This window comes from Rhinoderma darwinii, chromosome 13, assembly GCF_050947455.1.
Source record: "Rhinoderma darwinii isolate aRhiDar2 chromosome 13, aRhiDar2.hap1, whole genome shotgun sequence".
Taxonomy (NCBI): Eukaryota; Metazoa; Chordata; class Amphibia; order Anura; family Rhinodermatidae; genus Rhinoderma; species Rhinoderma darwinii.
In genome coordinates this window covers 12,129,256-12,152,459 of record NC_134699.1, presented here as the reverse complement: position 1 = coordinate 12,152,459, position 23,204 = coordinate 12,129,256, and the positions used below count along the sequence as shown (strand labels likewise).

Below are 23,204 nucleotides of genomic sequence, written 5' to 3'. Positions count from 1 at the left end.
GCTTTATCCGATCCCCAAAAAGCCAGCATGGTTCACTACACAGCATTCAGTTTGGGGGAACAAACAGCACAGCCACGCGACAGGGATTTTAAGTGACAGTGTCCATTACTAAGGCGGGGTTAATGTTAGGGTGCAGAGGCGAACACTAACCCCCATTATTACCCCGGTACGATCCAGTACCCGACCATCCTTTGAGGGAAGTAGCCGGCATTTAGCACGATATTGAATAGTTTTTCTATTGCGGCCTGTATTTCCGGCGGCTGTATTTTTGAGATTCTGTCTAGGCCGCTGAATTTTTTGCACCTTCTGAAGTTCTCTGTTACTTCATGCAGTAGTATTGGTATATCCAGGGGATTTAGAACATTTTTGAGCATCTCCTCCCATAGCCTTAAATTTTTTTTGTTTTTTCGTTCTTCCTTCGGGAAATCTTTGTAGAGGTCCCTGAAATAATGGAGCCGTTTTGGATGTAAAGGTTGGTTTTTCTTGCAATTTTTGCCCATGTGATTCCATAATTCCCAGAACTACTTGGCTTGGAGTTGGTTAAGTTTGTTTTTTCTTTCGGAGAATGTTTTTGTATTGCCTCTGTATGTTGTTGTAGGATTCCTTCAGATCGGTGCTTCTTATTTGAGGCAGTTCTTGGGGTCTAACGTACTTTGCGCTCACAGTTAAACCAACGGTTCGGATGTATTTCTTGTGGCCTCTCGTAGCTACGTCTTTTCAGGTCAGAACCCTCAGCCATGATAGAAAATCTATTTAGATCTTTTAACGGCTTGATTTACCCCTCCTGGGTTTTGCCTCATACACCTTGTTGCGAAGCATCTCCTGGACTTCTGGTGTGTTGATAGTCTCTTTTATAGTCGACATCCTGGACCATTTAAAAGATGGGGGTAGGTTGTAGAGGCCGGTCTGATGCGGCTTTAGGCTGCGTTCACATCTGCGTCAGGGCTCTATTCCGACAGAGCTTTCCGTCGGAACGGAGCCCTGACTGACACCAATCGAAACCATAGGTTTCCATTATTATTGATTTTGGATGGTGATGGATCTGGTACAAAAGGCTTCCGTTTGTCTCCGTTGTGCAAGGGTTCTGTCGTTTTGACCGAATAGATTGTCAAAACTTCAGAAATCCTTGCACAACGGAGACAAACAGAAGCCTTTTGCAACGGATCCGTCACCATTTAAATCAATGGTGATGGAAACGGAAAACTATGGTTTCCGCTTGTGTCAGGGCTCCGTTCCGACGGAAAGCTCAGACGGTACGGAGCCCTGACACAGATGTGAACGCAGCCTTAGTGCAGATGGTTTGTTTCTAGTTTTAATGTAAAGAATATTTATGATGTCTCTATCTCTCATCTATTTAATCTGGCATACACGTAATATCATTGGATACGAGATTAACAACTTCTGAACTGTTAAACGCTGCATTAACAGAATTGATTATTTGATTCACTGTACTCCTCCAGCCCTTCTTGTGCGGTTTTATTCTTTGCAGGCTAATATGCCCATCTTGGCTTCAAAGCATGTTCAAAACTTGAGGATTACTGAAAAGATCCAGGTTGTGTAACTTTTCCCTTGAGCTGCACATAATTCTATTACTCTTCTGCTCTATAGTTTTCTGTTGTCGGATTATTTTATACTTTAAACTGGTCACAAGAATAAGAATCAAAGTAACGAAGCAGAAAAAAAAACCAGCAAAAGACCAAAAAAACGAGTGGTTCTTAACTCAAACACCTATTCACTGCCAGATAAATGATTTTTGCTGAGTCTTGTATGCAAGGAAACGATCACAATAAAAGTAAAGAGTCTTGTAAACGTAATTCCACTCAGTTCAGGGGTCCTAGCAGCTTAGATGAGGTGTGCAGGGTCCCTGGTGTATAGGATTTATGGTGTCCCTACGCTGACGGGCTGCATTAGCCAAACCAGTGCCTGAAAAAAATAAGTGACTTTGGTCAATAGTAAACGTCTTTCCATGTCTGCCCAAATTTAAAAGGAGAATCCATTTTTAACTCTTTACCTCATGCAGATATGCGATTTGTTAATCTAAAGATGAATTTCACCTGCAAACAAGGTATTTCCTCCATATCTCATGCATCTAAAAACGTGAAAATTCAGGTGGGACATCAGTGAACCCCCCCCCCCTCCCAATGTCACGCACGGGCAGATTTTATTTCTCTAATAAAATATTGTCTATAGATTTTCTTATCACCCTGTTGAGCCCTTATTTTGTAGTCCGCGTAAGGAGCCCATAGCAGTGATCTGACCGCCCTGCACCCGTCAGTATGATTTTGCGTGGAGTTAGTTACATCTATGTGTAACGATTAAGTGTCCATTAAGATTTTTAGTAAATTGGATAAATATAAAGCTGGAAAGGCAATAGTGGGGAAAGATGAGAAGAAGACTCTCTGTGCTCGATCATGTGAGATTGTGGATGTACAGACGGGAGGGGGAGGAATAGTAGGGGAAAGCCTCATTATAAATGTGCAGAGATCCTGGATTGGGCAGGCAGTGCAGGTGGGAGTGAACATGGAGCTGTATAGAAGACTGGCAGTGTGTCTGTGCTGGGAACACCGCACATAGATAAGCAGCAGCTCCACTACGAGGGGACTCCGAGAGAGAAACTCCGCTCACCTGCAGCTAAACAGCACTGGATCTATCTGCACACTGTTACACCCGCTATCCTTCTGTCTGAGACTCCTACATCTACCAGCATGGTTCAAAATGTCATTCTGGTGTTTTTCCGCAGGCGACTGAGCCAAAGACCAGCTGTAGAAGAACTGGAGAGAAGGAATATACTGAAGCGTAAGTACAGGAACCTTTTTCTATGTCCGTTGTTGATGTATGCGGATGCAGAGGATACATTGTGGGGTCTCAAATGTAGATGTTAAGTTGGGGTTCCATCACAATTAAGAACACGGTTGTGTGTGTAATTATTATTATTCTGCAATGTTGATCCAGAGGAAGGCAAAAAATTCCTTTCGGACTCTTTTATTGTGATCGCAAATATTTAATCCCTGGATCAACGACCCGTTTCCAGTACTCTAGTAACCATACCTTGTAATATTCCACTAAAGAAAGGCATCCAGGCCTCTTTTTAGTAAATTCACCATGACAACTTCCTCGGGCAGGGAGTTCCATAGTGTGACTGCTCTTACAGTAGAGAATTCCCTTCTATGTTGTAGCCCCCCCCCCCCCCGTTATAGTTAGTCATGGGTATAAATAGATTGAGATCCCTGTATTGACCTTTGATCTGTTTATACATAGTTATTAGGTCGCCCTACAGACATTTATTTTTTTTCTAAACTAAACCCCCATTGTGATCATCTTTCTGGGTACTGTAGTCCCCCCCATTCCATTTATTACTTTGGTTGCCCACCATTGAACTTGCTCAAGCTCTACTATGTCTGTTTCTTGGTGCCCAAAACTGTGCATAATAGGAAAGATCTTTAAAAACGATTGCAAAGGAGAAGTAAAGTAGTTGCCAATAGCAACTAATTAGATTGCTTCTTGACGGTTTCAAAAGGTCTTCCGAAAAATTGGTGCTTTAATCTTGTTGCTATCGGCAACTACGTCAATTTTTTCTTTGCATCAGTTTTGATAAATCTCCCCCAAAATTCCATGTACAATTTACAATAATGGTTCCTGACACTGCTCTATGATCTGGGTGTAATACTCCAGTTTATTCCAATGTAGAGGGTGGCCCCATATACGACTTGCCCCCCCCCCCTACTTCTTCCATGGTGTTTAATTCAATACCAGATTCCCAGTCGCTGCATCCAGTGCACAGGTGGTAATGATTCCTAGATTCCTCTCCGCTTGTCTGAGCGTTGCACTTTTTCTGCACCTGTTATGTTAGGAGGAGGATGTGTTTTCACAGCTTTCCTCAGGCGTGTGCCCCATGACCTCTGCGGTGAAATCAAAACTTCTGATAGATGAGCTTATTGAGCTGTGTTTCCGGCTGGGGAGAAATACTGCTCCTGGCTAATCCTGGCCCTTCATTACAAAAAACAACAAAACTTGTTCTGCTCGATGTTCACACAGGGATCAGGTCTTTACACTTCTGAAACGTAACACGATTCCTGAAGACCGATTCACTGATGTAAAAACTGCTTCATCCGATGTAAACATTTGACGTTTCTTGGAGAAGATGACTACAGAGAGAAGTCATCAGGTCACGCTGTCGCCTCCGTGCTGTATAATCCTGTGCCTGGTTCTGGTCAGGTTAAGCTCACGTCTACATCCTGCAGCTTGTAATTCCTGCCCTGAGTTAAGAAATCTTGGGAGTTATCGCTCTTGTGACTAAATATTAACCCCTTCATTAGAAGAATAGAAAAAAAAAAACAAACAAAAAAAAAACCATGTCCAGCCAAACGCACTTGGGGACAGAATGAAATGTATTTGTGATAGAAGGGATATTTTTTTTTTTGTTGGCTATCCCTTTTGAGATAAGATGATGCTTCTGATGGATGTTAATGTTATGATTTCTATGCTATGGACACCCCCCCCCCCTCCTAAGGGTAAGGAGAATAACACCCCCCTCACCCAAGCCTCACAATAGCCAGTGTCGTGATCTGCACATCCTTGCCTTTTATCAATATTTCTATACAGTATATTCCAGGAATTATTTTAGTACACAGTAGAATACAGAGCGCTGTTCTCACACAAACGTACCGGTAGTGTCAAGGACGGCGGCAATTCCTCACACAGTGGATTTGTCTTGTTAACAATAAACGCCTGCAAAAGAAAAGCAGAGGAGATACAGAACGGTTGTAAACCTCTCGCGACTAAACCCAGCCCATATTATATCCCCGATATATCCAGATGGCGAGATCTCTGCCTATAGGGGTGCAATTAAAACGGCATACCCCCTACCAAAAAAAAAAGCTGAGAAATTGTCAGGAACTAGGTTACGTGGAGAGAAAGGGAGATGGTTACATATGTGTAGGACCCAATACAAATATAATTCAATACAAATAAAAAGAGGGCAACAGGTGCAATAGACAGTGGCCGAACCACCTGCAGGAGACCGGAGTATGGGATGACCGGGCTGCCTGAGGGTCTCTGGGTGGTTTTACACTCCTAGAATAATCTGCTGCTTTCATAGGGTTTCCCCTCGCTCCATTCCTAAACATGGCATCTGCACATTTTTTTTTAACCGGTCCTCGTAACACTGACCTGAATCTTTATTTAGTTGACAGCTCTAAAAATAGGAATCTTTTACTAGTATCCTACGGCAGATAATAAATTCCACCCACCAGCACTGCAGCAAGAGTTATTTTTAGCCGCTGTGCGGAGGCGTTCCTGGAGTCTTAACGCTGCTCCAGGAACGAGCCGGGTCTCCCAGGAAAAGTCCTTTTCTACAAAAACCACTATCGGTTCACAAGAAGGGCAGCCGTCATCAGACGAGACTATAGGACTGCCGTGTATTAATATATATTCTCTATATAGAACGAGATAGTGGTGCTTTCTGCTTCTATCACACCCTCACAATGGCGTCACCGGGCAGGTATTGGTGTATTTACCGCTCTGATATTTTACATTAGAAGCTGCAATGTTAGTGAATGGCGAATTTGACACTTTTAAAAAAAAAAAAATTCTCTACTATGATGGGGTCTGCAATAATTTCAAATGCGAACATTACCTAGAACACAAACTCTAATGGCAGCAGAAGCCGTGTGCACAAGTGTTATTGCTCTATCATTAGTAGTGTAATACGGGTGCCATGAACACCCACAATATCTCAGTTTTACCCCAGAGTAGCAATGAGGGGGCACAAGTCTCGCAGCAAGCTATGGGTTTGACCAGCAGGTGTCATTCTAATAGGTTTGAGGTATAAGGTGTTTACTCTGGTCACAAACTCCCAAAATTAACAGCATTACTACCAATAAATAAGTGATAAATCAAAAGTTTCGCCGAGAAAAACTTTTCATGCCTTCATATGAAATCCGAGGCGTACGGAGGTACAGTAGAGCCCCATAAAAGTCTATAGGTGCCCTATTATGGCTCCTTACAAGTCCGAGGTTGTACAGAGCAGTGTGCATGAGGCCTCGAGTCTTATCATAAAATACAGTATCTCCACTAATATAAATCCGTGTACACACCTGTTCTGGTCGCCATCCGTAGATCTTGCTGAGAGAACTTATCATTTGTCACCTTCCTTTTACAGAAAGAAATGACCAGATAGAACAAGAGGAAAGAAGAGAAATCAAACAAAGGTTAACCAGAAAGGTGAGCGAATCCTATTTGACAACTGGGACTCCCAAGCTGTATAGACCAAGTCACTGCCATGTGAATGTACCTAGCACCTATAATGCCAGGCTTAATGCCAGCTTCAATGTAATATGCAGTCAGTTTGGGCCAATATCTTGCATATAATACAAAAAATTGTAACAGTGAATGGTAATTGTTTTTTTTCCCCCATATATTTTGGGGTTCACTTATATAATGGCATAGCAGGAACACTTCACTCTAGTAAGCTGGTATTTAATTGGCAGCTAAACCAGCTTGATGGTGTTTACAGTGAACCACGCTACTGCAACCCGATTAGTGGAGGATTACATTTGACAGAAGGCGGCTAGTCCAGTATGCCGTCCATTATATACATATTGCATAGTATGATTTGCTCATAGGGTGCTGAGTTGTTTACAGGTGCATGGTTGCCCTCTCCTTTTGAGTGAAATTTAACATGTGGCTTGGACACATTTTTTACACACCTGATTTTAACGTAGACGTCTTACATCCGGTCATTAATATGCCATCCCTGTCATTTTTCCCTTCTAGCTCAATCAGCGTCCGACTGTAGATGAACTGAGAGAGAGAAAAATTCTGATACGATTTAGTGATTATGTGGAGGTGGCGAAAGCTCAGGATTATGATAGGCGAGCAGACAAGCCGTGGACGAGATTATCCGCAGCAGACAAGGTACTGGGAATATGAAGTAATTCGGGTTACACAATGTCTAGGGGAGGATTCTACTACATAACTAAGGCTGGTATTACAATCTAAGGCTATGTTCACACCTGCGTTGTGCTGTTCAAATGTTCTTCTCCGTCAGAGGAGCAGAGCAAGGAAATAACGGAACCACAGCAGACACCGACGGAACCAATTCACTTAAATTGGTTCCGTCAGGTTGTCTGTGATTTTACCGAACCCAATAGCGCGGCATCCTGCACTATTGTCTCCGGTAAACCATGCCCTATTTGTGACAGAGACCCTTAACAGAGCCTTAGGAACTGTAACTATTAACCCAATAGTCCATAGTGTTTTGAAATGACTAGTATAATATTTTATACCCATCACCATGTATACAATGTGACCTGCTGTCAGCAGTGCGGAGGATAGGTTATGCGCAGGTATTGTTCTTGCATTGCCTGCTGTAGACACTAACGTGCTGTCGTCCAGAACGACTAAGGCTTTACTTGGCTATTCTTTTATTTGTTAGATCGTTAATTTACCTGTATTTCTCTTTTATATTTGCAGGCTGCTATTCGAAAAGAACTTAATGAGTATAAAAGCAATGAGATGGAAGTGCACGCCTCAAGCAAACACTTGACCAGGTATGTGTGCAGGGTCCACCCCTCTATACCGTCCATATGCCCTAACATAAGACAACCCCTTTACACATGTTTAAAGTGAGGGGTATGTATATATATATATAATATGGGTGGGAGCTCAATTTGTTAGGTACAAAGCTCCACATCCCTTGTACTACAGTAAAGTTAAATACTAAAATGATTTTTGCCGGCAGTCACCACTAGGATGAGCTTAGGAGATTACAGTATACTGTTATTATTGAGTTCACAGTATAGAGTAAGCTCCCCCTAGTGGTAGCTGCAGGCAGCCAGAATTCTATCACTTAACAGGAAATTGGTAACTCTATACCCGAAAAATGGAACCATAACCCCAATAAATATGTATTAAATTAATCAGCATAGAATTTGACCAAATTAGATTAAAATGGTATTCAATGAGTAATAATTTGAGAACATGGTAAATCACCGGCTGCCAGCTATATAGAGATCGGTTACCTATAAGGCATGGGAATGTTACATATAAGTGCTATGCTTGTTTCAGATATTAACCGTAGCTTTTTATTTTCCAGGTATCACAGACCGTAAACACTTTCGTGCTGGAAGTATGGTCTACTTTGCAGTTAACCACTGAACATGTTCCACGAGGAGCAATGGCGTTCAGTTGTGAAGTTGGGCGCTTGGCGCTCTGATATTTACGCGGAGGGCGGTTGTGGGCGATACGGAGGGATTGTCTGCTACCCTTCCTAACGTAGGATGGAATCGCGAAGAGCTCACCGCGTATATCCGGGGACTGATCAGCCCCTTATTGGGAGAGAATCTAGCTCAAGGATACACACGCAAAACAAAGTGGGCGTCGCTAAAAGACACTGGAAGGAAACTTGTATGAAGCTGTATATTGCAGCGAGACGCTGTGCATGGCGACCTCATCATGGATACGCGGCCAGCACATCTTTCAGTATTACATTGACATATCGGCCTAATCACACTTTCTTTGTAAAGTTCATGCCTTGGCAAGATATTTTCATGTTTTCTATTTTTCGTTTCCTTTTTTTATGACGTTACATTTTCCTGGTTAAGTTAATCTTATTAAAAAAAAAAAAAAAAAATGAACAGTTACTGAAAATTTTGATCTGAGTCTTAGTTTATACAGTTCTGGACAATGTGAACTAGACAAGATCTAGAACGTAATGTAACGTAGACGTGGCGAGAACACGACGTAACGTTCCTGGGAATTGTTTTATTTAGGAGACTTACCATGAAGAGTCGTCTTAGTAGTCGGATGATCATTTTAGAGAGTCCTTAAAAATTTTAAATAAAATGCGATATTGGAGGATATGTGCTTAATGTTGGGGTTGCCTACTTTGGGGAGACGGCAGAGGCAGCTCCTAAAATCAACCCAGAAACACAGTAATGTCTACTAATGAATGGAAAAAAAACAAGTGAATATTGGACCATCACTGGGATACCTGTTAGGTACCTGAAATTACGGAGCTGTTTACGCCTGATTTTCAGACATTTAACAACTCGCGTTTTTCGCGGCGTATGTTACGGATGTTAGTGGAGCTGTTTTTCAATGGAGTCAATGAAAAACGTCTCAAGAAGTGACATGAACTTCTTTGACACGGGCGTCTTTTTACGCTCCGTCTTTTGACAGCGATGCGTAAAATTACACCTTGTGGGAACAGAACATCGTAAAACCCATTACAAGCAATGGGCAGATGTTTTTAGGCGTAATGGAGCCGTTTTTTTAAGGCGTAATTCGAGGCGTAAAACGCCCGAATTACATCTGTAAACAGTGCGTGTGAACATATCCTTACAATTAACAGAAAAGACAGACGCCAGATAATGGAGTTTATATAGGATCTGGTAATAACACTGGATGAATAAAAGCATGATTTTTGACTCCATCTGATTGCCATGTAGGGATGTAGAAAGTAAATGCCCCAATCACGCTTAGGGTGAGTTCACACTGAGTTTTTTTTATGCGGAAACCGCTCCGCAAAACGTGCCAAAAAACGTCCGAAAATGCCTCCCATTGATTTCAATGGAAGGCTGAGGCTAATTTTTTTTCCCCTGCAAGCGGAAAAACCGGCTCGCGGGCAAAAGGGACATGCCCTATCTTCCGGCGTTTACGCCTCTGACCTCCCATTGACATCAATGGGAGGCCGAGAAAGCGTATTTTGTGGCGCTCAATGGCCGCGGGCAAAAAAAGCGACAATTCGGTTTGGAATTTTGAGGCAGATTTTCCTCCTGCAAAAAACTCAGTGTGAGCTCACCCTAAGGCTATGTTCACACGGAGTATTTTGCAGGAGGAATATCTGCCTCAAAATTCAGTTTGGAAGTTTGAGGCAGATTTTCCTCTCCCTGCACGCCGATTTTCGCTGAGTTTTTCGCCCGCGGCCATTGAGCGCCGCGGGCATAAAACACCGCGAAATACGCTTTCTCTGCCTCCCATTGAAGTCAATGGGAGGTCAGAGGCGGAAGCGCCCGAAGATAGGGCATGTCGCTTCTTTTCCCCGCGAGGCAGTTTTACTGCTCGCGGGGAAAAAGACACCGACGCCTCCCATTGAAATCAATGGGAGGCATTTTCGTGAACATAGCCACGATGGATTGGCAACTTTTTGAATCGGCTATAAGAAAGGAAATACACATGATGGACGGGAACCATATTGAAACCATATTGGCTCTTGAGCTTCAGGGCTGAAACTTTTCTCATTGTGAAAACCTAACCAGGCTTGTTATTCTTTGTATTCCCTGCAGCCGTGCATCAGGAATCCTGTATGGTTAGACTGTGGCGTACCCTGAAAATTACAGCCTTGTCCACTAATGTAGAACGATTAGAATGTAAGGAATAACTTACTAACATAAACCTGTTCATCTTGTAAAAAGTTCCAGTTCATCAACTTTTTTTTAACCCCTTCCCACCCACACCACGTAAATTAACCGGCTAAGGGTATGTTCACACGACAGCGTCCGTAACGGCTGAAATTACGGGGATGTTTTCAGGAGAAAACATCCCCGTAATTTCAGCCGTACCGGCATGTGCAGTCGCTTGAACGCCGCGTCCATTACGGACGTAACTGGCGCTGCTTTTCATTGGAGTCGATGAATAACGGCTCCAATTACGCCCAAAGAAGTGACAGGTCACTTCTTTGACGCGGGCGTCTATTTACGCGCCGTCTTTTGACAGCGGCGCGTAAATATACGCCTCGTGTGAACAGACAAACGTCAGCCCATTGCTTTCAATGGGCAGATGTTTGTCAACGCTGTCAAGCCGCATTTTTCGGACGTAATTCGGGGCAAAAACGCCAGAATTCCGTCCGTAATTAGTGTGTGTGAACATACCCTAAGGGAGAGGTTCTTGTGCCTTTAGCCCCTTCATTTACGCGCAAAGTATAATGACCCTGTGCGCTCCTACACACAGTGCCATCGGCAGGATCAGGATGTCCCACTGACAGCACAATCGTGTACTGTCACCGGAAACTACAATGATTGATTCCCTATCACAGAAAACCCTAAACACAGAACTATTTAGTCTACGTGAACTCAACCTTACAATTTAGCACTCAAAGGTGAAAAACCCTACGAATTTACGTCTCCATGGCTAGAGTACAAACAAACTGTGTAGTCTGATGTTACTCCACTCCCTCTGCCCCTTCTTAATAACCTACAGACAGTAGAAGAGGAGGCAGATGCAAGTGAGACATGGCGGCAGGCTCGGACTACAGCGGATGTGCGTATTCTATAAGAATGAAGACACAAAGGTCTGCATAGGAGCTGTAAACACAAATGGTAGAATTTTTTAATATTTGCATGTTTCGTAATTTTTAAAAAATTCCAGATGCATTTGAGAAATCCAAAAGAAAAAGTCGATATTAAGAAGTACAGTTCTACTTCAACGTGTCTCTGAAGGAGAGAGAATATGTATAATTCACGCTGGTTTGTGTATAAACGTGAACTGAATACTAAAGTTGATAAACTGAATCCAGTCGCAATAACCCATATCATCTCAGGAGGACTTCAAGAGGAGCATCTTAAAGGGTAGCAATAGAACAGAACACACTCACTGCACTAATCCCCTATGGAATATTTAATTTACATACCCATTACAGTAAACAGCAGACTTCTTGCTAGGGTCATTAAAATGGACATGCAAATCGTGAACAATATGATTAAACTAACAAACTAGCAATCAAACCAATGTACATCATCTATGTAAAATAACAGATATAAAATGTCATTCCTATCTAAACAAACTAGAATGGACCAGTGCCGGACACGAACAGGGACTGCAGACCTCTCCTTACACTGAGCAGCTCTTCTTCTTGCTGGAAAAAAAGGACAGGGAGATAGAAAACATGTTATTAAAGTAGATCGTGCTCTTCTAGGATTATATTCCGAAACAACTCCAACCAATCGCTTCAACCGGAGCCTAAGGGCTGGTCATTTTGTACTTTTCCATAAATTTGACCCCCCCAAATAACTATGCAAAGAAAGAGCTACCTCTCTAGCTATTGCAAAACTACAACTCCCAGCGTGCCCTGGCATACTGGAAATTGTTGTTTTGCGACGGTTAGAGAGGTACAAGTTGGAGATCACTGTTCTAGAGAAATGAACCCTATGTGTAGATCTAGTCACTGAGCGATTGCATCATTATTGGATAACGTCCATGCAGAGGGTCCCGTGTTAATGTGTCTGAGCTTATGTTCCCTTCTGTTACGTGATACGCACTAACAAGCCACAACATTATGTTCCCTCTAATTAGATGTCTTTAGATTTTTAGATGTTTTGCCCCCAGATTTCAGCAGCTTCTGAAGAGCATTTCTTCCTTAAATTCAATACGTTTTCTGAAAATATGATTATAGTATAAGCTATCTTAGTTTCCTACATAGGAAACAGATAATGGGTGAACATTGAGAAAATCACGCAGCTTTCCACATATCTTAATTCCAGAGTTATATCTCATACCGATGCAGGTATCATTTAGGGTCAATGGAAAGGTTTATAGTGTAATGTACTAATTGCCTAGTTTTGCACTCCATTTAACATGATTCTTCTTTTTTCTTATTGAAGTGGTACACATGGACGGCCACCTGCAGTAATCCATCTGTAATTACTAATATTGTTATAACCCCCCCCCCCCAATAGAAAACCCCCAAACACAATAACCTGGGATACTATGAAACGTAGTACAATGCAGGGTGGGGAGCATTTTTAATGACAGAACTTCACATTTACGGATGTAGCCATCTTTATCTTGACTGATAACTTGCTGCAGCGTGATATCACACAACAAAAGCCATTGAACAAGTAGCGATAAAAGATCTTGCCACTGTGTATTTTTTTAAATTCACAAATGAAGTTTATTGTAAATCAGAAGTAAATACAGAGCATTGAGATGTGTAGACAACAGGCCAAACCGCAAGTCCGAAGAACACAGTAATGCGATACAGCAATGTGTCAGAAGAATTAGAAGTTCAATGGAAAAGTTATCAAGTAAAGAAATGTCATACAAAACAATAGCATGTAAAGCGAGCAGGGTATCTGGTAACTTTACACTGCTTGAGAATTTAAGATCCAGCGTGTAGAGTTAATCACTGCCTATTGTATAATACAAAGGGTTAACCAGTTACCTAAAACGCAAACAGTTTCCACATGTAGAGAAGCATGAAAAATAGAACAGACATGTCCGGTAATATTCAGCAGAAGGTCAGGATTTCTATCCATACCATGTTGAAAGTAGAGGTCCATAATGTATACATGGAATGTAAGTGGGGCCAACTGGACATTGGTCAAATATGAGCAACGTCCGTGGCAGCAAACGGATCAAAGCGTCGGGGGTGAATCTGAGATTCTCTGTTGGGGGAGATAGAAACTGTCCTCTCATATTCACCAAAATTTGGGATGGCTGCAATGTTGGTGTAACCATTTCTTGTAGGATAACATACTACCAACCAGAGAGAGCCATTCTACAAATGAAGGTGCACGCCGGGACAACCAAGTTTTGGCTAACAGCTTTTTGACATAATACAATGTCTCCACAATAAATGTATGGATATGACGGAGTCATATTCCGCAGGGTCAGGAGTAAATAGGCAGGTCTTAGGGCACAGGAGACCCCATCTCATCGTTCAGAAATTTGACAACTTGATCCCAGAACCTGGCTATCTTAGGCCAGGACCACACCAAATGATAAAAGGAGCCAGAGGTAAGTCCACATTTAGGGCATTCGTCAAGGTAGTCGGGATGAAAGCGATGTAATCTAGAGGTGCTATAATACGCCCTATGCAGTATGTAAAATTGTGAGTCGCTCATTATAGTTAGATGATACAAATTTAGGGGAGGAGAGGGCTCTGTCCCACTCATCCTCAGTCAGTGGACCCACATCACCTTCCCATTTTGCCTTCGGAGGTATAAGCAGAGACTCCCTAAACTCGCCGGTTAATAGGCTATAAAGTTGAGAAATCATGTGTATAACTGGGGGAGAGCGCAAAAAGTTAGGAAGTGGGAAGCTTTGGTACGTTCTCTACCCAGGGCCCAGCTCAGTCTCAAGAGCATGACCCTCAAATAAGAGAATAAATGGGAGGACGGGAGTGTGAATTCCTCATGCAGCCCTGGGAAGGTCTTAATACCAGAGTCAGAATACATGTGTGAAAGACACCAAATACCATTCCTGTGCCAGGGGATATCAAAGCACAGCTGTAGTCATTGTGGTAGAGTTTTACAGTGCCATAGGGGTGTGTGCCTAGTGACGCCAGTGGGGTAGAACATGCGCTGGGACACATCCCACACCAGCAGGTTCAGGATCGGGTGGTCACGTAAGTTTCCACCGCTATGTAGTCGGCCACAAAACAAAATATGCAAACGGTGAGCATAATGTGTACTAAATGGGGAAATAATTAGGGTCTGAACTCTCACACGCTCGGCCGCTCCCCATCTCGCCAGGTGAGATAACGGACTAGCTATATAGTACCATTTAACACGGGAAAGATACACCACCCTCATCCCATGGGGCGTATAGACGTCAGCTAGCCACCCTCGATCTACCATTATTCCATACAAAGGAGATGAGTATACTCCCAATATGCTGTAGTAAACGGGCTGGAAGGTATACAGGAGACTGCAGGAGAATATACAGGATTTTAGGTATTGGGGTAATTTTAACTAAACTCACTCTCGCAGCTGTAGATAGGAGCAATTGGTTCCATCTGGTTATCTTGGCACACAGAAAGGAAACCAAAGGGGTGATATTTAATGCTTCGAAATCAAACACTGATCTGGAAATCTGTATACCAAGGTATGTAATAGAGGTGGACCAAAGGAGTGGGGTAGAGATCGCCGAGGCAACAGGGACTGATATATCTAATGGTAGAATATGAGACTTAGACCAATTAATGGTTAAACCAGACATTGAGCCGAAACGTGTCATTATGGAAAGTACTATATGCAGGGACACCCCAGGGTCAGCGAGATATACCAGGGTGTCATCAGCATACATGCTGACCTTTTCTTGTGCTGGGGGAGGTTAAAACCTATAATACGGGGTTCTTGTCTGAGTATTTCAGCGAGGTTCCACTGCTAGCTGTAGCGTCCATGGCCGCGGGCCGTCGGGTTTACTCACCTCCCGACGCCCACAGCCATGAATCCGTGAGCGTGGTCCCCATCTCCTTCTTAGGAGATGCCAGCGCTCACTTCCGCTCCGGTCCGGTCTGCTGTGTCCCGTAGGGTGCGCGCGCACGCTCGTGCCCGGCCTTAAAGGGCCAGCGCGCGCACAAAGGAAATCGTCATTATCATCAACTGCCACGATTTCCTGGTCTATAAGAAGGCCCCAGGCCTTCTGATCCTTGCCTGAGCGTTGTTAGCTTTCCCAGTCTGTCTTGCAAATGGTCCTTTAGTGTTTCCCGCTCCAGTTGTTCCCTGTTCCTGTTTCCCGTGATGTGCCTTTAGTATCGAGTCGTGCCATGTCCTGTGTCATCTGCCACGTCCAGAGGAATCCGCCACGTCCAGAGGAATCCGCCACGTCCAGAGGAATCCGCCACGTCCAGAGGAATCCGCCACGTCCTGTGTCATCTACCACGCCACGTTTGGCATTATCTGCTGCAACCATCTCCATCAGTGCCAGAGCTGCGGCCACCGTCTGGACTATCCAGGTACCCTTGTGCAGGACATTGTATTGCTGGGTTTTCCGGTTGTTTGGCCAGCTGCCTCCCCGCTACGGCGGTACGGCCTAGTGGGTCCACTAACCCGCTTCGTGACACTAGCGCAAATAATAGAGGGGAGAGAGCAACCTTGTCGGGTACCTCTATACAAGTGGAAGGGGTCCGAAGTCCAGCCATTTACAGCCACCCGTGAGGATGGGGCAGAGTATAATAATTTAACCCATTTTAGAAATTCTGGTCCGAATCCAAATTTGTCAAGTGTTAAAAAAAGGAAATCCCATTCTATCAAGTCAATGGCCTTAGCGGCATCCAGGGAGACAACGACACGAGCGCCTACATCCTCATGAGTGGACTGCAAATTAGTGAACAGCCGGCGAAGGTTAATGGCCGTGGCTTTGCCAGGCATAAAACCCATCTGGTCCAGATGTATCAGACAGTATAACCGTATTAAGTCGTCTAGGCAGAAGTTTTGCCATGATTTTAATGTCAGTCTGGAGGAGCGAGATGGGGCGGTAGGAATCACATAATATAGGGTGTTTACCCGGTTTAGGAAATACTACTATAGTGGTCTCCCTCATTGAACTGGGCAGTTCTCCAGAGTCCAAAGCCGCCTGGTAAACATCCAAGAGACATGTAGCCAAAAAATCAGAATGGGCCCTGTAAAATTCAATAGGCAGGCTATCACTACCGGGTGATTTAGATGTCTGGAAGGAGGCCATGGACTCCAGAATCTCTTGTACAGTAATGGGGCCATCTAAATATTCCCTGTGGGCAGGCGATAGCGAGGGAAGGGTTATCTGCTCTAGATAATCAGCGATTTCTGTGGAGGATGCAGAGATGTGTGAGGAATAGAATATGAGCGAAAGGTGGACAAAATTACCTGTGGATCAGAGGACTGGGTACCATCTGGAACCTCAAGCAGTGATATCACAGGGGCTTCCCTATCACCTGCCACAGTGTATTTAATGCGTTAAAAGTCAAGATAAAGACAGCTACATCTGTACGTACATGGGGTATTTAAACATATACACGCTGCTGATTCCTCTTTAAGGAATTAGCAAACCGTCTAGGTGTCCTAGCTATACCTGCCATTCATGGTGCCCAAGTAGCTGCACCTCAGTAAATGCTTTATTACACGGGCCAATGACTGAGGGCAACGATGAGCTGATGAATGAGCAACACTCGTCCATTGGCTGATCGGATCTTTTATGCGGCCAGAAAATTGGTTGCTAGTCAGCGGCACAGCTCCCTGTGTGAACAGGGGATGTGCTGCCGACATGATGCAAATTCATTGCGACGAACAATCGTAGTAATGATCGTTCTTCCCTTTGTATTAACGATTGTTGCTCTTTGGGAATGGAGTTAACGAGCTCCAAATCAACAATACAGCACGCTGATCGGCGCTCGATCGTCCGGACAGTATCGGGCCGTGTAAAACCACCTTAAGATGTCATCCAGACAGACATTATCACTCCTCAGGGACTGAACAACTTCAGTATGGAACATGAACATAACAGCTACCTGATGCCCCCTACAGGTATCATGTGCATGTGACACACACAGGATATTCTGAATTTGGAAAAGCAGGAACATTGGTGTGGGGGTGGTTTGCATGATGAATGTCATATTTTTAGAACTACAATACATTCTTTTTGCAGTGACATTACATTGACAAGCAGTGACGGGATGAATGATGGATATTTCCTCTGTACAATGTGTAATAAGGTGCTGTGGAAGAGACAGTTGTTGAAATTACCATTTCTTTCAGAAGTCGCTCCTGAACAGCCTTCATATTTTCCTTCATAGCATGCATCTGTAGAAATAAGGAAAAACAACCATAACTTTCACAATTAAAAAGAAATGCTAGAATGAAAAATTAAAGGAAAATTTGATGGTGAGCTGGAGCTTATTACCATACAGCGGTACACTGAGTGCGCCGAAATCCAAATGGATTCAATATGCCGGTTCATAACGAACATGTAGAAAAAGTGAGTACAAATGTAAAATATTGAACATCACATTGCTTTTTTTTTTTTTTAAGCTTATAAGGGTCAATTCACACAGAGGTTTTCAAAGGCAGAAAAAATCTGCCTCAAAATTCCCTCAGGAATTTGGAAGCAGATCTTGAAATGGCAGCATTTTTTGATGCTTTTTTTTTTTTTAGGTATTTCAGGCTTTTGTTTTTAAATAAATCAAATGCAAAAACCGCAGGCATATTTTTTGTCAAAAACTGTGGCAGAAAGACGCGCCACCTTTTTTTTGCTTCCCATTGATTTCAATGGTAGGTCAGAGGCAGAAACCGCTCCAAGAAGAACGTGGTGCTTCTTTTTTTCCCTGCAAGCAGTCAACAGCCGCCCGGTAATAAAAACGCCTCTGCCTCCCATTGAAATCAATGGAGGGCTATTTAGGGCATTTTCCGGCACCGATTCCGACGCGGTTTCCACGTCAAATTCAGCACCAAAAACGCTGTGCGAACTGACCCTGACAGATTCAACCCTGAATGTAAATAAATACAGAAAAGAATAAAACACAGATTCTTCTACAATGCTTTATCTGAAAAGCTGATTCTATTTCAGAAATGTGGTATTTTTATATTGCAGTCATGTAAATATTTTTATATGTGCTACACCAAGCGTGTTTTTCCATATAAAGTAGTTCTAAGAAATGCCTGTCAAACAAGTGTTTTTGCTGCGATTTAAATTCTGAACTGCACCAGATACCCCAGGTAAACCATAGGTGATTGAGGCCTAGTGATTTCTTAAAGGTGTTGACTCATTACAGAAAACTTGTCAGATTGAAATCGCTGTGGAGATGAGCTGATCGATGTGGGTTTGGCTCTTTGCAAATAGCAGATTTTGGCAGTGCAGCCAAGCAGACATTTCCCCTGCAGCGCTGGCTGTTGGAGATATGTAGTATTACAAGGCGGCCATTCAGATATGGTCAGCTCAAGTACGCCAGGGAGGGAGCAGTTCACATGAGACGACCCCTTCAAACATTTCACTTACTTCAGAGTTAAAAATCGTTTCTTCGTAGTCTGTGCTGTGAGAAACATTCATTTCGAATGAAGCCTTCAGACAGTGAATCCTAAAATTACATAAAAAAAGAAAATTTTACAGTTGACAACCTTTACACCAGGGGTCTGCAACCTTCGGCACCACAGCTGTTGTGAAACTACAATTCCCAGCATGCCCGGGCAGCCTATGGCTGTAATAATAAAGCCTTTGACTGTCAGGGCATGCTAGGAGTTTCGTTTCACAACAGCTGGAGTGTCGAAGGTTGCTGACCCCTGCCTTAAACTAAGCACATACAGAAAGTACAGCTACTGCCACCAACACCTAAGAAATGACCCTGAACAGGAATGGACCAAGGATTACTGGAGGAAGAAGAAGGCCCCATTTACCTAACGTTTGGGGCATACAATGGAGGCATGTGGTTTTTTTTCTTCCCAAAGAAACAAGCTCAAATATATGTAACTGTATGGCATTCAACCGAGAGTGGCAATAATAAATAGACCAAAAAGACCTATGAACAATGATCGAGTCCTGGATCTGCAGTGCCATGTCTGCACCACGCACCGATGACTTCCCAACTGAACGCCAGTAATAATTGGAAGGACCGACTGAAGGCCCTTTTACACCAGCCAATTATCAGGCAAACGGGCGTTCACAGGACAACGATCAGCCAATGACAGTTCATCAGCTGATTGTATCATTTTAAATACAGAAACTTTTATCGTTGTTGGCAGCACATCTCTATGACATGATACAAATGTATGGAGACGAGCGATCGTAGATGAGCGCTCGTCCCCATACACAGCTCCTTACGAAAGGAGCAAACGAGCACCGATCAACAAGCGGTTTCGTTAATCGGTGATCGCTTACACGGCCGGTGACGGGCAGCGTAATACCGGCTTAACACCGCAGGGTTGGGTGCTGACTTACCTTTTCTGCTCATTTTTGTGATAGAGGTTTAAGACTTGTGTCTGTTGGCTCCAGAAACTCTGAAAGCACAAATGAAGCATAAGAAGCTGGTGATAATAATCTGAGGTCTCACATTATCCCTCAACTGGCAGTACACTGACAAAGGTGGATGAGGGATGAGGGTGATGAAAGCGACAGACATGGATTTGTTTTTGTATTTGACAGTCATTGAGATGTGGACATGTTTATCTGGGATCTTAGATGACCTATTGTAAGCATAAAGAGGCAATTAATACTCTTAGCATTCATGGATGGAGAAGTGTATTTCAACTATCCTTACTGAAAATTCTTTTTCCATTTGCTTTAGGGCTTGGGAATCTTTTTCAAAACTCTCAATCTCCTCCAGCACGGTCTGATGGAATTTTTCCAGACGCATTATTCTAAATCAAAGACAGAAGATTTAGTGATTATTAACCCTTGAGAAGCTGCTGGAGAGAAAGTCTGTAGTACTGACCTGCATTCTCGGACTTGAACGTCCACCGAGGTCAAGTGTTTCTGGGCTGACTTCAGAGACTGCTTGGTAAAATAATCCATTTTTCTAGAGCGATTCTGATACAATTGCAAAACAAAACATTCAATCATATCTTTTTTTTTAATATAATGACTCATGTTAATCTACAATACTGGAAATCTACCGTACATTATAGACATACAACTGTTTAGGATAAAAAAAAGCTTCTTCATTGTTTAAAAAAGGTTTTCAGTGTTAAAATGATACACTTTTCCAATATGCTTTCTTATCAATTTCTCAGTTTTCAAGATCTCTGCTTGATGTCATTCAATAGAAACCTTCATTATTTACTTTCAGGAAATGCAATCCTGCCCTGGTCATTTAACGAACAGCACTGATCACTGCATCGTACCAAGCCGTGCAGCTGTGTGTCCATCACATGACCAGGACAGATTTTCATCGCCTGGAAGCAAAAAAGGTAGGTTCCTACCTAATGATAGCAAGCAGAGAGCTTGAAAATTGTGAGGAATTGATACCGAAATGATATTGGAAATTATTTTTATTATACATTATATAAAGAATAACCTTTATGTGCAGAAAGTAAAATGGCCAAAGAGCAGTGTAAACAGTCTAGTGCAGTCACCCTCCCCAGGCTAGTGTAAGTTATAGTGGATCTTCCTAGTAGAACTTTATAGCTATGCAAAGATGGTGAAAAAAAACATGAAAAAAATATAACACGTTGTGTCTACGGAAATATGCAAATGCTTGATCTTTCCATTTATTCTAGTGGCCTGGATATGTGTAATTACAGCTGCACTTGCGATCTATCCACGGTTACATACCACAGATACTGTAGGTTTGCATGACCCGGTTTGTAAATTCTCTACATGGCAGGGAAAGTGTTACAAGTGGGCTGAGTTTTCATTCCCGTCCATCATTACAGGTGGGGACTTTCTGTACCGAGGAAGCAAATTATTCTAACAGTGCAGACAGGGAAATCCTTTAGGGCATTTCTCACTTAATTAAATCAATGGGATATAAGTTTCCATATATATTCTCTGGGAGAGATCTGACTTCCCACTCCTATGAATAGACAAGTATATTTAAATATATACCGCATCAATCTGAAGCATCCGCGTCTGTATCTCTGGAACACATCATACTTTCCAGCATTCTGCAATCCATTGTTCTCCCACGTCACCATAACATGCCAACCATTCTTGCAGGCAGTGAACCCTTACCCAGAGAGTCTTTTCACACTGTCCTGTCATTTGGTTTACGGTAACAGCTTGTGCTCTGTGGGTACAGTTTGGCATACAATGCCAGGTGCTGCCAGTGCATTCAATCCTGTAGTACTGGCTCTGAACCAGGGTTATTTGCCTGATTTAACAGCATGAACATTAATAAAGACTTGGAAGTGCTCGGTTCGCACAAAAAGCCCCTGTCAGAAGTGCTCCCCCTGCAGTAATAACACCTTCACTGCACTCCCGGGTACCATCCGATAATTCTGTGCCTTGTTCTAATGATGCCTAGTGAGGTTTCCTCCCAGGGACTTAAAGTGAACTCAATAAATGTCTTAAGAATTTCAACAACATCGTGATTAATTATTTCAGAGTGCAGAACATAAAGCGACAGTGATAAATCTTCAGCATCTTGCAGAGAAAGTACAAACACTTTAATGTATAAAAATAGCTGAAGGTGATGCCTTGTAGATAACTGTCCTGCGCGCCACAGAACAATTATAGGTATTGCTGAAATGACCTGGTTGTTTTATGGTATTATTTCTTCAGGCCTTTCATATAGAGGTGAACGTTACAGGAGGACACATACAAAGCAGAGAAACATGGCACAGCAGTCTATAGGCCAAACAGATTTTCTTTACTTTGCATACAGAACCATGTGTTAATATATTTTACAGTTGCCGTAGCTATAGTCACATATATGTGGGAAAAGCCATTTAGTGAGGGACTAGACATCGGACAGGCAATGAATAATGCTGTGGTTTACCGTCCATGAACATGCGAGCGCTCCAAACATGAAAGGGTCAGAATTGAAGTGAGAATGGAAGCGAACACTTCGGAGAAATCGGGATTGGACAGTTCCTGAACTCGGAAACATTTCTATATAGCTTCCCATGGATGAAACCCCCCACTATACGAATGATACAAATTTATATTTCCATAAATGCCACAAGTAGCGCGGTAACTTTGGGATGTGTTTTACATCTCACATAGGAGACCTGCTGGATCCACTTTAAATGCATTTTGCAGAATGTTGTAAGAATAAATTCATCCTCCTAAAATAAAAAGCACTGATGGTTCATAGTTCACACCCTGGTGCAACAAGTCGTACCTCATTCATTGATGTGGCAACAAACATATGCTTTACCTGATTTTTCCTGACAAATTCTTTGCTGATTTGCTTGCACATCATGCCAACATCAGAGCCACTTCCGTCCCAAGTGTCGGTGGCGGCTGTGGAAGCATTATTACCAGACACGCTCGACAGATGCTCTAAGACACAGATAAGAGAAAGATGTTCAATGCTAGAATTCTGTAATACGTTACCTAGACATTAGCCTCTTTTTTTAACCCCTTCCCCCTGCTTGCATTCTGGGCCCTAATGACCAGGCCATTTTTTACGTTTTTCCATCGTCACATTCAATGAGCTATAACTTTTTTATTTTTGCGTCGACATCGCTGTATAAGGTCTTGTTTTTTGAGGGACAAGTTGTATTTTTTAATAGAACCATTTTGGGGTACATATAATTTATTCATTAACTTTTATTAACTTTTTTTTGGGGGGTAGAAGAAAACCTTAAATTTCGCCACTCTTTTTTGCGTCCTAAATCTACGCCGTTTACCGTGTGGTATAAATAACACAATAACTTTATTCAGTGGGTTGTTACGATTGCAACGATACCACATTTGTATAGATTTTGTATGTTTTACTACTTTTACACAGTAAAAACGCTTTTTTTTCAAAATTATTTGTTTTTGTGTCTCCATGTTTGAAGAGCCGTAACTTTTTATTGTTTCGCCGCTACAGTTGTAGGAGGGCTTTTTTTTTTGCGGGACGACTTGTAGTT

General features: G+C 42.7%; 2 protein-coding genes and 1 long non-coding RNA gene across 14 annotated transcripts in view; 1 reads left to right on the top strand and 2 right to left on the bottom strand.

The window, feature by feature from the left end:
• LOC142666349 (uncharacterized) overlaps positions 1–7,779 on the bottom strand; it is a 57,540-nt gene extending 49,761 nt beyond the window's left edge. For 2 of the 3 annotated variants that reach the window (XR_012851665.1, XR_012851666.1), the window contains exons 1-2: positions 6,708–7,779; positions 4,666–6,151 (exon numbers count right to left, since the gene is read on the bottom strand). This is a non-coding gene — a long non-coding RNA (uncharacterized LOC142666349). The remainder of the gene's footprint in view (positions 1–4,665; positions 6,152–6,707) is intronic. The other variant, XR_012851667.1, reaches the window with a different exon arrangement.
• Positions 1–8,542, top strand: part of PHACTR3 (phosphatase and actin regulator 3) — a 98,206-nt gene extending 89,664 nt beyond the window's left edge. For all 6 annotated transcript variants that reach the window (XM_075846355.1, XM_075846356.1, XM_075846351.1 and 3 more), the window contains 5 exons: positions 2,741–2,796; positions 6,161–6,222; positions 6,775–6,915; positions 7,474–7,550; positions 8,096–8,542. In XM_075846355.1, the coding sequence (XP_075702470.1) occupies positions 2,741–2,796; positions 6,161–6,222; positions 6,775–6,915; positions 7,474–7,550; positions 8,096–8,111 (352 nt within the window). In that variant the 3' untranslated portion in view covers positions 8,112–8,542. The remainder of the gene's footprint in view (positions 1–2,740; positions 2,797–6,160; positions 6,223–6,774; positions 6,916–7,473; positions 7,551–8,095) is intronic.
• Positions 8,543–11,301: 2,759 nt separating this feature from the next.
• The window catches only part of SYCP2 (synaptonemal complex protein 2), a 91,922-nt gene continuing 80,019 nt past the window's right edge, over positions 11,302–23,204 (bottom strand). For 2 of the 5 annotated variants that reach the window (XM_075845526.1, XM_075845525.1), the window contains exons 38-44: positions 22,505–22,629; positions 20,120–20,214; positions 19,946–20,045; positions 19,627–19,685; positions 18,691–18,769; positions 17,442–17,498; positions 11,303–11,854 (exon numbers count right to left, since the gene is read on the bottom strand). In XM_075845526.1, coding sequence (XP_075701641.1) covers positions 11,783–11,854; positions 17,442–17,498; positions 18,691–18,769; positions 19,627–19,685; positions 19,946–20,045; positions 20,120–20,214; positions 22,505–22,629 — 587 coding nt within the window. In that variant the 3' untranslated portion in view covers positions 11,303–11,782. Of the gene's footprint in view, positions 11,855–17,441; positions 17,499–18,690; positions 18,770–19,626; positions 19,686–19,945; positions 20,046–20,119; positions 20,215–22,504; positions 22,630–23,204 lie in introns of all 5 variants that reach the window. The other 3 variants (XM_075845528.1, XM_075845529.1, XM_075845527.1) reach the window with 2 other exon arrangements.